The 17,285-nt window shown below is 42.5% G+C and overlaps 1 protein-coding gene across 1 annotated transcript in view; it reads right to left on the reverse strand.

Moving 5' to 3' along the window:
- Positions 1-5,147: 5,147 nt before the first annotated feature.
- The window catches only part of RAF1 (Raf-1 proto-oncogene, serine/threonine kinase), a 2,753,658-nt gene continuing 2,741,520 nt past the window's right edge, over positions 5,148-17,285 (reverse strand). The window contains exon 21 of the mRNA XM_044078072.1: positions 5,148-6,231. Within this exon, the coding sequence (XP_043934007.1) occupies positions 6,091-6,231 (141 nt within the window). The 3' untranslated portion in view covers positions 5,148-6,090. The remainder of the gene's footprint in view (positions 6,232-17,285) is intronic.

Below are 17,285 nucleotides of genomic sequence, written 5' to 3' on the forward strand. Positions count from 1 at the left end.
AATCCCCCTTGATCCCTCAGATATAATCAGCTTAGGTTCCCCCCCTCAACATCTGGAGCACACATTTGTAAAGCCTCTGAGGATGTGCAAGAAGTGGGATCCATGCTGGCCTCTGATGGGGTTGTGGCAGAGGAATCTGAAACTACCAGATGATCCTCAGGCTTTCACTAGCTTCGAGAGGGTCATCTGGGGGAGGCTGGACAGCAGCCATATCAGACCTAAGTTTTTTGGCCTTTCCTTGGCTGATGGCTGACTCTTGGGTGGGAAGACTCTGCCATAGCAAACAGCTTAAGATGTTGGTTTTCAAGGTAAACAGACAAGTAGGAGAGATAATTATGTAGGGTCCTGGTGAAAAAAGCTTGGTAGATAGAACACTGCATATGGTTGTGGGAAGCACCTAAACAGAAGACAGACTGGTAGTGACTGTCTTTATAGGGAATCTGCCTCCCACACCAAAATTTCTCTTTCAGAATGACATGAAACCAACCAACAGTGCATGAAAAAGAAAGATAAGGGTACACCCCAGTGGGGTACAGATCTGAAAAACGGCTTGGTAACCAGCACAGAAGAAAAGCATTCATACTGACATTCAGTGATGGAATTTGGACTGTTGGCAAAGACGTTCTGAGCAGGGAGCACATGTGTGACATATTGCACCTGTAAATCCTAAAGAAGTTAGTATACTGGCTGGATGTTCAGTTACCCATGGCAGGAGATCCCTTCTGTTAGGCATGCTGCAACAGTAAAATGGAAGGACATGTGCAGTGCTACCACTTACATGTGTGCCATTTCAAACCTGAGCAACTGCTGCATAACAGTAAGAGGCAAGTACATAAATGTGGAAAACAGCTGAACTGGGATTTTGTATGTCTTGCTGCTGCAGACCAGCAGTTACATTAGAGAAGCAAGCTTTCTGAAGAACAGTCTTTACCCTCTCCCCCAATCTCCGGTGAAATCTATACTGTGGCATTCTTCTGGATGACTATGTAACAGCATCACTGGTTAACTATAAATAATAAATGTCCCAAACTAAATGCAAAAAGTGTGGCACTCTTGTCTTTGAGAAACACCCTTCATCTACAACTTGCACAACCAGCACCCCATTATATGGGGACACACTACTTAGTGATCTCGTCACCTAGGTCGACAGTCACCTCACCTTTGATTACCATGATGCAAAAGTAGTTAGGAATCCTTTCCATCTACCATAACTGATTTCCAAAAGTATCTCATCTAGGTACTTTGTCCTAATTAGACCAATTACAGAGTATAATACCCTCCTTTAGCATATACCTAACGAGGGTAATGCTACTTAATACTAGAAGTCTAAACCTCAAAATGCACACACTCGAGGCTCTCCTTAAGACGAAGAACATAGACATCTGTGCAGTGACAGAGACCTGGTTTAAGGTTCCAGAGAGCACCCCTGCATTACCAGGCTACAATTCTTACCACACCTTTCGGCCACCCAACCCGGACCGAAATACTAAAGGAGGAGGAGGCGTGTCCATATCCATAAAAGATATCTACACCTCCAGGCTAGATGTTCAACATAATGCCTCTGAAATTATCCAAGTACAATTAACACTGGGCAAGACTGCAATTCAGGTTGTAGCGTGTTACAGATCCCCTGCCCCAGGACGCCCACTCCATGTTTCTCAATATACTGGATAATATTAAGATACAGCCCAATACCCTAATCTTGGGAGATTTCAACTACCCGTCCATCAACTAGAAAAACTACTCATGTACCAACTCATTTTCCCAACGTTTTCTGGAATTCATCAATTCCAATGCCCTGGACCAGCTTGTCCATACCCCTACCAGGGGTAGCAACATCCTGACCTGGTCATTACCAATATGGGTAACAGATGCTCCACGTCAGAGGTAAACTCCTCGCTGGTCAGGACCGACTACAAGCTAATCATCCTAGACATCCATATCCCACCCCCACCTCCCCATTAAGGAAACCACCGTAAAAAACATCTCCAAAGCCAACTTCATGCTTCTTAAGTCAGAAGTGGGAAACTTCATTACACCCACACAGATGGAAAATAGTGGCAAGACTGCTGAATCATAAACAAATGCACTGTATAAGCACATACATGAGTGCATGGACCGTGCCATCCCCAACAGAAGCAAGACACTATCCTCCAGAAAAAGGAAGCCAATCTGGTGGTCCCCTGCCATAAACAAGCTATACAACAGAAGAAAGAAACAGTTGCATAAGAGAGTAAAATCCCATGACTGCAGGAACTCCCTGGTTAGCCTCAGCAAGAAGCTGACATCCCTCATAAAACCCTCCAAAGTTAGTTACGAAAATAAAATCGCCTTGGATTCTAAAGACAACCACAAAGCCTTCTACAGCTATGTCAAAAATCTCAATGGCAACACTCAGATCTGCTCTGAACTACAGCACAATGGCACTAGATTTACCGAACCAACTGATATTGCTAACATCCTGGCAGACAGGTTCAGGGCTAACCTCACCTCCCCCCTCACCCCCCAAAGGGCCCATTCCCATACCGGATGATTGCAAAGCCCCTGAAATAACGGCCGCACAGGTGAAGACTGCATTCTCCAAAGCCAAGAACACAGCATCTATGGGACCAGACAACATTCCAGGCTGCGTTCTGCATGAACTACAGAACGAACTGGCACCCCACCTAAGTACCATGTTCTGCCATAGCCTCACTTCAGGCCTTGTGCCTAAGGAGTGGCACACAGCGACAGTTATCCCACTCCACAAAGGGGGTGCCACTACAGATCCCGGCAACTACCGCCCCATTAGCCCGATGACCCTGGTCTGCAAAGCCATGGAACGCATCATCCTAGAGCTTATAAACAAAGACATAGGTAACCTCCAAACTCTGGACCCCACTCAGTTTGGATTTGTAAAGGGTAGATCATGCCTCCTAAACCTGACTGACTTCTTCGAAGCAGTCACTAGAGCCACAGACGAGGGTAAAGTAGTGCACACAGCCTATCTTGACCTCGCCAAGACTTTCAACACCATCTCCCACTCTGGTATTATAGATACATTCACTGGACTAGGCACAAATCCCTATGTCACAAGATGGGTGGTCAACTGGCTCACTGACAGAACCCACACAGTGAAAGCAGCCGACTCCAAATCCGACTTCAGACCAGTGACAAGCGGAGTACCACACGGTTTGGTCCTGGGTTCTCTGTTTGGTATCTACTTCTCTGAAGTCCAGGCTAATACAGCTGGTCTCTGGCTAACAAAATTCACAGACTGCAATCTAGGAACCATAATTGATTCATCTAAGGATGTGGACATTCTGCAGAGAGGCCTCACTGAGACTGATGCTTGGTGTCAAAGTCATGGCTTAAAGCTCAATGCCAAGAAGTGCATTGTCACCCTCTTTGGGAAAAATACCATACCCATGAACTACCACATAGGTGGTAGCCTACTAAACACCAAAAGAGTGATAAGAGACCTTGGGACACAGGTGGATAGTAGTCTCTCCTTTGATAATCACGTTGCCACAGTAGTCAGGAAATCCTCCTACATGGCACACCTCATCACAAAGGGATTATCCTCCAGAAAAAGAGAGGTCATCGTTCCTCTCTACTCATCCATTATTAGACCCATCATAGAGTACAATGCCCTGTTTGGCAAGTACCTCGCAAGACATCTGCAACAGCTGGAAAGGCCAAAGAAATACCTCACTAAGAGGATTACTGGCCTCAAATAGATGCCATATGCCGACAGTGTCAAAAAACTCTAGCTCTACTCCGTCACACATCGCCTACTCAGAGGCGATCTTTGCTTATTGTACAAAGCCATGTCTAACTCAGGCCTGATGGACATGCTACACTTAAAGAAATCCCAATCTCTCTGAGCCACATGCTCCTGGGACCTAAACCTTGTCACCACAATAAACAGAGCACGCTGGAGGGATAGATTCCTGTTCCAGAGACGACTTCTGCTCTGGAATAGGCTGCCCATTCATGTCAAGCAAAGCTCCTCATTAGCCCTCTTTAAGAGGAATCTTGACAATTGGATGGGTAATAGGAAATTCACCCCGGGAATCACTGCTGTGGCTCTGCTCAACAGGGCACAGGAAAATAATTTTCTTGGGTGGCGAAAGCCAGGGAACTCATTTAGCTAGGTTTGTATAGGCCCTAGTGCTGATAGCCTAGTACTTACCTATCAACCTATGAGACACATCATAGTTAGAATGGCCCCAAATGTTACTGACAAGATTTTTGAATAAACACCTTAAGCCCCATCCATATATATTCTGTTTCTTACATTCTCTTGCATGGAGATATAAGCCTGGCTGACAAAGAACCCACCCTAATGGATGTTTATACCATCACAAGATGAACAACTACAAAAAACAGCCAAAACAAGAATATGAACTTCCACCAACACAAATATATAACACACTGGAGGGACACATTCATTAGCCAGTGCTTGTTACATCTCAAACAAATTGCCACTGCATGTAAAAAACGGCAACACCCTTCCCTCCTTAAAGACTAACCTTGATGACTGGATGGGTACCCATAAGTTCATTCCAGCCTGACATGTTTTGCTCTCATAGAAGCAGGGGTTACCTTCTTGAGGGTGGTACCTAGCAAGGTGTACATGGCTTTCAGACTTAAATGCCTTCTGGTTCATACTATCCTAAAATCCTAAGTCAGAAACGTAACTGGCAGTTTTATGGCCAGGGTATTTTAACAAGAAAAAAATAAATACCTGTACTTGTGAGGAATGTCTTATCTTTTAAGAGAAGAGTTTCCAGCTGCTTAAAGTTTTGCCCCAAATATCAGAAAATTAATACTTAGTTTCCAAGTATAAGAACAGCTTTCATGTAAAATAACAAAAGTTGTTTTTGCATCAGAAACTACTACTGTGCATTCAATGTCCAATGATTTTAAAGCACACTGGCCAAATGGTAAGCTATAGCAAGAAATGTCCAAACGTGCATCACAGAACCTTTGGTTATTCTTATACTCTTTTGTTTTCATATACTATTCTTTAAATCTGAAAGTATACTATCATATACCAACTTAAGTTATTTTTGTTGGACTTTAGTATGTCTAACCTTTATAAACTGCATTAGTTCTGTACACCTACCTGATAAATAAAGATACCACAAACTTGAAAGAAGACACAAATTTAACTTATTTTATTAAAATATACAAACAAAACCATCAAGGGTTTGCAACAGCAAGTTTATCCTCCATTAAGAGAAAAGGACCAAAGAAAACATTAAAGCCCAAATCAACAAAAGAAAACACATTACAGACTCTCATTCCCAGTCATAGTGCATGTCTTGACGACAAATATAATTTACTAAGACGGCACAAACCTGGTCTTCCAATTTAAAAGACTGGTTTATGCATTAAAATGTGACCAGATAACTATATTCCCAGGAAAATGCAATCTTGCAGTAGCAGGGAGCCCTGACAAACAAGGCAACACGATTAAGCCAAAAAATGTACACTTTCACAGATTCTCACGTCCTTCAAGTCCCTGTTGACCCGATGCAATTTTTCTGCTCTGGTCTTCAAACCTTTCGACAAAAAGAAAGAAAAAAAATCCATTCCCATGGTTTAGAAGAGAGCTTGTTATCATCCTTCCAGCCTGTGATGCAATGCAGTAATCTCTCAATCCATGGACCCTTTCTGGCTACTACATTGTCTTCACAAGGAATATTACATCTGGCAAATTCATAATTCCTGCCCCAATATCTTTAGACAACTCAGCTGTATATTTTATTATATATTTCACTTAATGTGCTTAAAATTCTACGTTTCTTAAAAAAAAAAAAAGAGGAAACACACCTCAAGCATAACCGTATGTGGAATTAAAACATGGCTTGTTTTTGCTGCCTCTTTGCACAAAGAACCATTAAATTTCCCAGTTCACTGAATGACCAGTGTCATTTTAAAACAGAAATTGCCATGACAATTGGTAGCAGCTTTAATTTCGGGGAAATGGGCACAGTATAAATTAAGCTGGTGTTGCAATTTCGTACTGCAGTTTAATGAAAGTGGAATTGCACAGACTCTCAAATGTTCATATTTACTGTCTTTTACAATGGAAAGCTTCTCTTAAGTGAAAAGAAGTCTAGTAGAAGTCAAAGTGCATGAGTTGATATCCTCTGTGTGTGCTGCTCGATGAAGAGACGGTTCTGACGCACTGCGGTTGATTTTGGGTAGAGAATGCTGCAGCAGTTCAATTGAAGACAAGATCTAGATAGAAGAACAAACTGGTTACTTTTCTCAAAATAATCTCCAAATCTTATGTCGTGGCCCAAGCATTACATATTAAAACTGAACAGGCCTTTTAAGGGTCAGCCTCTGTATACTGCTCTGTAGATTTATCTTGCATTACTTCTTAAATCCACTAGAGAAAAATCAACTGAATTTGTTAATCAAGGTAATAAACTGATACCAAAGGATGGACTTCCATCACTGCTTGGGTGCTAAGAATAACAAATGCATGAACTTCATGACCATATCACTCAAAATATGTGTTGCTAAATACAACCTTTACCGACCCTAAAGTTTTAGTTACCGGATTATAAATAAAATGCAGGCCAGTGTTAGTCAATGAAGTATTATGACATTCAAACAGAAAGGTTAATGAATCCAAAAAAAGTTTAAAAACTAACATACAGTTAAGATAAGTATCCCCTTTGTAAGAAACATTTAGGTGGTTGTACAGATTTTGGCTTACCAGACAACTTCACTGTGAAAATACTTACGACTGGGCATCTTCTGTACAAATCTGAACTAGGCACGAAATGTGTAGTTGGTTAAATTCTTGAGCACTAATACGAAGAATTTACAAAGTTTGGGCCATAAAATAAAAAAAAAAAATGGTTAAAGCAACACAGCTTGTTTTTGAGTCTTCATTATAGGGGGGCATGATCAGGAAGATGATAAAAACTCCTAGATACATTTTTATTACCATTATATACTTTTATTACAGGCACTATGAGGTTTTAGTATCTTTTTTTTTGTTGTTGTTTTATCATCAGAAAGAGGCCAAGCTTTAGAATGTTAAACAGTTATGATCCTATCATGTGGTCTGCCCATTGCTGCAGTACAGGCCACTAGATGACATTTAACACTGGGCAGTGATGTTCTTTCTGGGGAACTACCGAGATGAATTTGCTTGAAATTTTCAAATGAAATTTTTAGGGATGAGCACTGACTGGGGCATCCAGCTATAAAATGTACTCCTGACTCTACTACAGTGTCCCAAGGCAAGGGGAACAGCCATATCTTGAAACTGTATACGAAAAAATCTTATGTCCCCTTTTCCTGTAACATTTACTATGGCCAAAAAAAATGTTATGCAAGTTACTTGTTTGGTCAGTGGTTAAGAGGACTGGTCTGAAGACCCTTCTCAGCCAACTTTTTTGCAGGTACCCAATGTGATCCATTCAATAAAAAACTGCAAGAAAGACGTAAAAACTACAAGAAAGACCTGGCCAAGCTAGAATCTTCATAAACTTCCTATAGGGGAGGCATATGGAATATATGCAAATAACCCCTTAAGGACATACCAGTGTTTCAGTTACAAGGCTTTTAATTACATATGACTTTTTAAGTCTTTATGCATACATTCAGGCCACTACAGCTAAACACAACTAGCTCTAGATGACCTTATCAGTACATAAGTGGACTGTCTGGCTATACCTAAAGACCACCAAAGCAACATGGAATCTGGTCTTGCAGACTCCCAAAGAACTGGAGGAATCACCAGATAAGCCCTCCCTCAGGGTAGCATCATCTCATAAGTGACCCACAATACTGCAGCGAAGTATAGATGGAAGTTAAGGCCTTGCCTGTACACAAGTACACAGAAGGGATGGGCCTATATAAATGAAGAGAACATCCAGCCATTCTGGTGCAATGGGAAGTGCCCCCTATTCTATCCCAACCAGTGTCAAGGAATAGAAGAATAAAATCCTGACTGCAGTCCAAGTGACCTGGGTTCAATTAGCTGCTTGGGCTTCTGAGATGCTGGATGAGTGTGTGCCTGCCATGCAAAAGCACATGAAGTGGCTGGAATTCCTTGGTGAAGTCTGAGGAGCCAACCACAAAATACTTCCTGAAGGGTGGGTGGAGGAGCTTGTTGATATCCACTCCTTGCAAAAGTGAGGAAAGTTTTGATGTGGCTCACACACTATATGTCCCACACACAAGGTGTAGCGTTGTCACCTCACAGTAAGACGCTGTCCGGTTCGATTCTCAGCTAGAGCGTCTTCTGCGTGGAGACATACGTGAATGGGTGTACCTTCGTTAAAGGTTGTGCGTCAGGGCTGGCAACACGGCACATAAAAATCAACTGCCAATCATTAGCGGACCGGAGTTCCGCTGTGGCGACCCCTAACCGGGAAAAGCTGAAAGACACAACAACACAAGGTGTTATATGCATGTGCTAGGAAGAGGAAAATCTGTAGGAAGAACCCCCTCCATGGTAGCATTATGATGTAGATTTGGGAAGCCTTAACTTCCTTGTTGACCCAACCCTTTTAAGAATTAGGGGGACGTCAGGAGAGACAGACAGACCCAGTGATTGAGGAGAGGCATCAGGGACCACTGACAGTAAGCTGCATGGGGAAAAAATAGCTTAACTGCTTGCTCTATCCCATTGAGGATCAGATGAGTTAAGGAGAAGAACCTATATAAGGAGGAACTGGTTAAAAATCACACACCCCACAATACCACACTCACAAGGGTGTCCTTTTCAGTTGGTTAAATCAGAGAGCCACTAAATCCTCCTCTGGACCTGGGAAGGCCAGCCCAGAACCTCTGGTTTGGAACACTTTACTTTTCCTTGAAAAGTGACAGCACAGACTACAGTAGAAAGGACCTTCCAACGAGGAGGTAACCGGTCCACTACTGAGGAAGCTATTAAGTATGCACGAACTACAACTCATATCTGAAAAGCCCACTCCTGTTGAAAACAGCATCTAGTAGAAAATTAGCCAACTCATTTCCAAAAAAGGGATAATTGCAGCCACATCCTATGGTGCATGAATACACCTTGGTCAAAACATCCACCACAGATATTAGTGTCTAAGGTTAGAAACCACAAACAAAACAGGTTTCAACTACAAGGCAAAATGCTCAAGTCCAGACTTATGAAGATCCTCACACACCATATTCAACAGCTCCACCAAAAGCAACTTGAACTTGGGACTGGTGAGACTCAAATTTGAGGGTCACAAGCTTAAACTTGAAAGAGTTATGCACAGAAAGTACATTTGTGTAAGAAATACCATGACAGTAGCTGTCTTACTGATCACTCTTATAAAATTCATAACAGACGGGTTTTCACTGCCGATATCCGGACAGAGTACCAAAGCTTTACCTTCCTGAAAACATATGTGCAACATATGACATCATCTCGTGTGCATCAAGGTATCCATAGGATGGATCATGTATGTGCAAAATCCTCAGACTTACTGGTCAGCTAGGAGGGTTGTAGCTTAAGCAAACAGGAAACACTCTCAATGAGGATGTGTGTGTGTGTGTGTGTGTGTGTGTGTGTGTGTGTGTGTGTGTGTGCGCGAGTGAGATCTGAAGGCAAGAGAGTAGAGGGGAAGGAGGGAGGGAAAGAATACTGCAACAGCAATCAATAGGGCATCCAACGTTCTGTTAAGTTCTTACACAACTGTACTGTTGTAATTGAAATCACTGTTGAAGTATTCATGACAGATGGGCAATTCCCAGAGCTGGAGAGAGAAAGGAAAATGGGGTGGGTGGCTTGAGTGAAGAGGATCTGTCCAGAAGCCCAGACAGGACTGATCTGGCAAAGGAATCTCTAGACGTGGAGAAAGCATCAATTTTGTGTGCTTGGTGAAGGTGTGCACAGAAGACCAAGTGGTTGCTTCCAAGATGGATATGGTATCCTCAATCTTGTAAGTAAGCATTAGAAGAGGCAACTGTCTGAGTGGAATGTGCTTTAGGGCAGGAAGGAAAGGGTTTACCATGTCGTGAGCAGCAGAACGAAATAGCCTTTGATATCCAGGATGCAATGGATTAGACTGAGACTGGCTGACCCAGCTTGGCATTCATGAAAGAAACAAATAATTGGTCAGTTTTTCTGACTGTTTTTGTTTTGTCCAAATAGAAACTCAGCTGCCTGTGAATGTCTAGGGAATATAAGATTCTTTCCCCCTATTTTGAGGATTGGGAAAGAAAGTGGGTAAGTTGATGGTTTAATTGAGGGATATTTCATTCACTACCTTAGGCATGAAAGAAGGATTGGTCCTACGCATTACCCTGTCTTTGTGGAGAAGTAACCAAGAGTGCCTGAAATGTAGACACCCAGCACAGCAAGGTTAGAGCTAAGGAGTACAGTTTTCCAAGTGCAGAATTTTATGATGGCAGATGGGATTGGCTCAAAAGGGGGGGTACAGTAAGTTTTTTCCAGAACAAAATTATGATGAAATGGATAAATCCAACTTCAGACTACTGAGAAATGGAGTACACAGGGTTCAGTCCTAGGTCCTCACCTGTTTGGTATCTACTTCTCTGAAGTACAGGCTAACAAAGTTCGCAGATGACTGCAAACTAGGAGCCATAATCAAATCTCCTAACGATGTGGACATCCTACAAAAGGGCCTCACTGAGACAGATGCCTGGTGTCAAAGCCATGGCCTCAAGCTCAATGCCAAAAAGTGCATTGTCATCACTTTTGGTAAAAACTCTGTACCCATGAACTACCACATAGGCGGTAGTCTACTTAACACCGAAAGTGTGATAAGAGACCTTGGGACACAGGTGGACAGTAGTCTCTCCTTTGATATCACATTGCCACAGTAGTCAGGAAATCCTTCTATGTGGCACACCTCATCACAAAAGGTTTCTCATCCAGGAAAAGAGAGGCCATTGTTCCCCTCTACTCATCATTCATTAGACCCACTATAGAGTACAACACCCCTTTTGGTATGTACCTCAAGACATCTACAACAACTGGAAAGGCCGCAGAAATACCTCACAAAGAGGATTACCGGCCTCAAACAGATGCCCTATGCAGACCGTCTCAAAAACTCCAGCTTTACTCTGTCACATATCACCTACTCAGAGGCTCTATCTGCCTAACATACAAAGCTATGTCAAACCCAGAGCTGTTGGACATGCTCCACGTAAAGAAATCCCAATCCCTCCGAGCTACACGCTCTAGGGACCTAAATCTTGTCATCACAAAAAACAGAACAAGTTGGAGGGATAGATTCCTGTCTCAGAGACTTCCCATACTCTGGAACAAAAAACCTATCTATATCAAACAAAGCTCCTCATTAGCACTCTTCAAGAAAAATCTTGATGATTGGATGGGAGATAGGAAATTCACCCTGGGATCACTTCTGTGGCTCTGCTTGACAGGGGCACAGGAAAATAATTTTCTTGAGTGGCAAATGCCAGGGTACCATTTGGCTAGGCTTATATAGGCCCTAGGGCCAATAGCCTAGTACCTACCTATGACAAGGTGGTTGCTTCCAAGATGGATCTAGCATCAACACCCTTGTAGAAAGCACCAGAGGAGGTGAGCACCTGAGTGTAATGTACTTTAGAGCAAGAAGGCAAGGGTTTTTTACCATGTCTGACAATGATTAGAGAAGCAACAGTATCAACAACCAAATGTGGTGAAGGAGTAAACTGGTTTCCTTGGAGGCTCAAGGTGCAGGACTCCTTTCATGAAGAGCTTGACCTCTGCAATAGACATGAGGAGGACCCAGACGCAAACAGGCATTGATGGCTGACAAATAGACTTTAACAGATGAGTAGGCCAACCCCAAACAAAGAAGCTCACAGAGATACTGAAGTACAGTTGAGGCCTCCGATAACAGTGGTTCCAGTCTGTGCTTGTGACACTAAATGCAGAATCTTTTCCAACTGGCTGTGTATAATTTCCCTGGTAATAAGCTTCCTGGCCTCATGTAAAACCTGTTCCACATCTTCTGAAAAAAGGTATCCTTTAGGGATCAGAACCCAATCATCCACGGGCCGACACAGTAAGGCTAAGTTGGGATGTAGAAGCCGATCTTAATGTTGGGTGATTAGGCCTGGCTATATCAAAATTTTCCAATGGTCTCCCCTTGACAGGTGGAACAGGATGGGAAACCACAGCTGTCTTTGCCAGAAAGGGGTCAGGAGCAGCAGTTTTGGATTGTCCTTTTGTATCTTTAGTAGGATCCTTGGAATAAGTGGTAGTGGAGGGTAGGCCTACAGGAACCTCCCTGTCCACGAGGCCAGAGGAGATGGGATCCTGGTGCAGAAACACAGAAGCTGGTGATGCTCTGGAGATGCAAAAAGATCTATATGCGGAGTGCTCCATTGACATGTGATTGCTTTGAAGACCCGTCGGGGTCCATTCAGGGGGGGGAGGTGTTCATGAGGTCCCTGCTCAAAAAGTCTGCCAACACATTCTCTACAGAGGGAATGTAAGCTGCTGTAAGGGAAATGTTCACATGAGAGGCCATTTGCCAAATCTACTGGGTCTACCTGCACAGAGGGTAAGACCTTGTACCTTCTTGTTTGTTTATATACCACATCACTGTGGTGTTGCCTGTGTAGACCAGGAGAATGCATGGTTTCTAATGGTGTGGAAAGACCAAAAGGCAACACAGTAAACTGAAAATGTGATGAGCAAGAGAAGAACCCAAGGAATTTCCTGCAAGAAGAGTGAATGGGATGTGAAGATGGGCATCCTTGAGGCCTAGGGACACCAGAATGGCTGGAGGAAGAATGAGGGGCAGGTGGGTGTGGACAGATAGTGTTTTGAAGAAAGGTACCTCCAAGGAATGTGTTTAGCAGGGAGAAGTCTAGGATTGGCCTCTACTGTCCTTCCTTCCTTGGAAGGAGAAAGATCCTGGAATAGAAACCTTTTCTTATGAAGGGTGAGGGTACCACTATGGTGCTCTGTGCTAGCAAATCCTGAATAAGGGGACCAATCAAAAGAAGCTGGTTGGGAGGTAGCTGGGGAATCCCTTTTAGGAAGGGGGTGCTTTCCCAAGACATAGCATAACCTTCTTTGATAACAGTCAAAACCTGTCTCTAGTTATAGGGGGGGTTAGAAGGATGAAGGGAGGAAAGGAAGGCAGTTACAAAATTTTGCTTCTAAAGGGTGGCCTCTCTGAAGGGGAATCTCTCTCTGGTTTATCAGAAAATCTTTTCCTAGGTGCTTTCCTATGTTTGTGAGAGGGCCTAGGTTCCTCTTAATAAAGGAAGAGGATTTGGCTGGATCATTCCTATGGTATGTAGGGAGGAGAATCTGCCAGCAGTCTTTAATGGTCTTGCCTTATTCTTGCAGAGTTTTGAAAAGACGGGCAGTTTGTGGTCCAAACAAAAGGTCACTGTCCAACAGAAAACACAAGATTTTTGATTTGAAATCTTCAAGGATGGGCTGACCCCGAAGCCATGTATATTGTCTGATCACTGAGCCTGTGGCAGCCTAGAAATAGCATCCACTGCATTACAGCTGCATCTGATACTGTCTGCCTACTTGTGTAGCTTGGGGCAGAAAAGACTGTATTTGCTGTTTACAGACTGTTGCCCAAGGTTCTGTCATGACCTTATGCAGACACTGTAACACAGAGAGCAGGTATTTAGCCATTTGTGTTTTATAATTTATAGCTCTGAATGCTACAGTGCAAGACATGTAGACTTTCTTGCCCTAGCTATCCTTGGCCCTGCTGTCCTTGTCTGAAAGGAGGGCATTAGCTGTGGGAAGCAGGTTGGATGGCTTATCCAAGAAGTGACGCTGCTGCAGAGTCAGCCATAGGATTTTTATACATATATTTAAACTCATCAGGGACCTTATCAAACCAGTCAGGTGTTTTAGGAACTGGCGGCTAAGTCAGGTGTTAAGAAGAATGAAAGGCATCCAGATAAGCCCCAAAGACTAAAGGGATTGGAGTACCCATCTCCAGAAGGCTGCAGTAGCTTTTCTGTACCTCATAGATTTGCCTTGACAGCTATTCCAAGTGTCTCATCATGTTCTGACTACTTTCGCCAAAGGAAGCATCTTCTAAGGAAGAGTCAGGTGAAAGAGTCTTCTCCTTCTGAAGAGACCTGCTCAGTAGAGTGGAGTTGTGAAGAGTAATCAAGAGAATGATCAGAATCTTGTTTTGGATCCTCTTCACATGAGAAAGTCTAAGGAGTGCTTTTGTGGTGTGGCTTGAGTTAGCTAGGTCACAAAAGGAGGCAGCTTCAGAGCCACAATGGCTTTAAATAAGCCTGAGAGAAGTCCAAGGTGTATTGCACGTCACATGCTTGTTTTTTGTTTTTTCTTTTTAGGAGTGACATCAGTCTACACAAGCCCTGGAGGTTCAAAACCATGTCTCATTTCAATGCATGTACCAGGGACCTCTTTCCAATCAAGGATCTGAGGGATAATGTGTGGACCATGATGTTTGTCCGAAGTATGTGCAGTCTGCAAGGCCTCAGGTCTTGGTAGCAGGTGCCTGACGGTAATCTGATAGATCACAGGTTCGAGCACCTCAGCAGGTACGTCTGATTCACAGATTTCAGACTGCAAATCATCTCAGGGTTTTTTGAGTTTCTTCTTATGGATAAGGGAGATGTCTGAAGTTGGAGAGTAGGCCATCTTAGTCTAAGCTTGGCATTTCAATCGCCAAGTTTCAAGAAAGGTATTATGCAAAGAAAGTCTCAATCTGAAGGTCTTAAACACAAACTGCTGACAGGCAGACCAGGATTTGCAGTCATGCTCTGGGCTTAGGTATAAAAAAAATAAATAAATAAATAAAAAAGGGCACTTGGTGCATAAGTCCTTGCATGGAATCTGCCTACTGGACTCGCTTAGTGTGCAAGTCCTTGTACAAAATCTATTTACTGCACTCGCACTTGCCTCTCCTAGCTCACATCTAACAAATTTAAACCGCAGTCTAAGAAACAAGTAAGGTTCCCTAAAGTAGCACTTGTATGACAATGATTAGAGAAGCAACAGTACCAATGACCAAACGTGGATCAGTCTGACAGGTGCACAACCTACATTCAGGCTGGTGGGCAAGAAAGAATGAGTATGTTAGACATATGTTAGACATACACCCTTGGGAAGCTAAAGCTCTGGTACCCCAGCCCAATGTTGGCAATGAAACCCCCATCAGTTATGAATACTGCAACAGTGATTTCAGTTAGGACATCTTACATTACTGCCAAATTTGTCCTGGCTACCATATCACACCAGCTGGGAAAGGATGACTGTAGCATTTAGCACACTGAAGGTTTGCAGTGGGGAGTCCTACTCTGTCACCAGATAGCTGATCAAAGCTCAGATCATCAAACCTGTAAGACAGATTGCATTCTGTCATGGTTCATAGATTTGAAGAAAAGCAAGACGGGTTAGTGCTGCATTTTTCCTTTTTCCCCAAGTCTGTGAAATCCCAAAACTAGTATTTACACATTGGAGGTGTGAGGCCTTGACTCGCTGCAAAAAAATGTTTTTTTTTTTTTTGGTGTTTTGCAATCTTGGGAGTGTTGCTGCTTTGATTACTGAACTACTCAGATTTTAGATTATCTGGGTTTTAATAATCATGGGTCAGTTAAACTAGATGTGATTATTCATAGTAGACTCCTCAAAGAGACTACATGGCTATTTGCCTTATGATGGTCAAACATACCATAAGGTCTCCTAACAGCTGCTTCAGGTGAGTTTTTGAAGCCATCTAATACCACCACAAAGAATAACTACTTGAGAAGAATGCTCTGGAAATCTGTTGACCAGTTCCACAAACTGCTTGGGACAGAGGTCAGGCAATTCCTCATGTATTACAAAACATCCCCAAAGAAGGCAACATCCCTCACAGAGAAAGAACAGTTCCGGGACTCAATCTTCATACATTATAGACACAATGGCTTCCTGATCATTACTTACCCAAGACAGGCAATCAAAGAGTTATACAGTCTCTGGACAACTCAAGATTATTTATCATTCCTGGTCTTGTGCCTGAGCACATGTTGGGCATATGGAAGATTTCAAGCTGACTGAAACCCACATGCATGTACCAAAAGAGGCACACAAAGGAAAATGGTCTGGTCCAGGCCAGGTGCTGGCACTGAACCACAACTCATAAAAGTGAAATGCCAACTCTGTGATTCCAGCTTTCAGCAAGAGTCAAACTATTGCTCAGTGTCACAGTCTGAGCTGTAAACCCGAGTGGATAGCTTATACTGTGGTACCTCTTAGATGAGGGATGGCCAGTCCAGCCACAATGAACAGAAAGTCCTAGGGAGAAGCTCTGGCAAGGATTACCCCAGGTCTACAACCAGATGGAACCAACAATAAGTCAGAATGAGTGCTTCAGGCTGCAACACCTTCGGAAAAAAACAGTAAACCAAAATGAGGTGCAGTGGTATGTCTGAAAGAATTTCGCAATGTCATCTTCTCTTGTCAATGTTTAATAAAACTAAATGTTCACTACATCCAAAATATAAAATAAAATAAAATGAAATGAAAGAACACTAAGTTAAGAGCTTTCCTCATGTGCAAATCAGCATAAACTTCTTGATCATAGTGTATCTACAAAGGAAGCAGTCTTACACAACATCCAAGTCAAAGCACAAAGTGCAAAATAATCATTTAGCAAATTAAAATATAGCAATTGTGTGTTCACTATAAAACTTTGTATGCATACTAATGAAAGTAGAAAAACATTCACCAAAAACACACTTTAAAAACACTCCACAAAAAAGTAAACAATTAGTTGATAAAAAAAACCCAAACTTAAAAAGTCGTGAACAAACAGGTAGATAAAATTAATAAATAAAAGTTTGCATCTTCACTAAAAACTCATCAAAAAGATGTTAAAAACTCCATAATAAACAATCCAATCATAGGTACATCCCGTATAAGTAAATAAATATAAAAATGGACCTCAAACAACATGTCCACTCCCTGCCTATGACTGATATATGTGCACCGATACAAATACAGACAAACACAGAGAGAGAGAGAGATGTTCAAAAAGAACATATTTCATAACTAAGCTGCTCTCAGAAGGAATATGGATTTAAAAAAATTGTTGAAAGATGTTTTCTATAGGACCAATTTTAAAACACACAGCTTGGACACTTTTTATCAGGCCATCATATCAAATACAAGCAATAACTATAGGAAGTGTATTAAAAACACAATTAGACAATGACTGGCGATTAATATTCCAATGCGAACATGCTGACTGCTCAGCCCAATCAGCATGCCCATTGTAAATCCGAGCATATACCAACAGAAGAAGGTCCGGTCACACCAACTTTTTTCCATCAGT

This window comes from Protopterus annectens, chromosome 7.part0, assembly GCF_019279795.1.
Source record: "Protopterus annectens isolate FY-2018-M chromosome 7.part0, PAN1.0, whole genome shotgun sequence".
Lineage (NCBI taxonomy): Eukaryota > Metazoa > Chordata > Ceratodontiformes > Protopteridae > Protopterus > Protopterus annectens.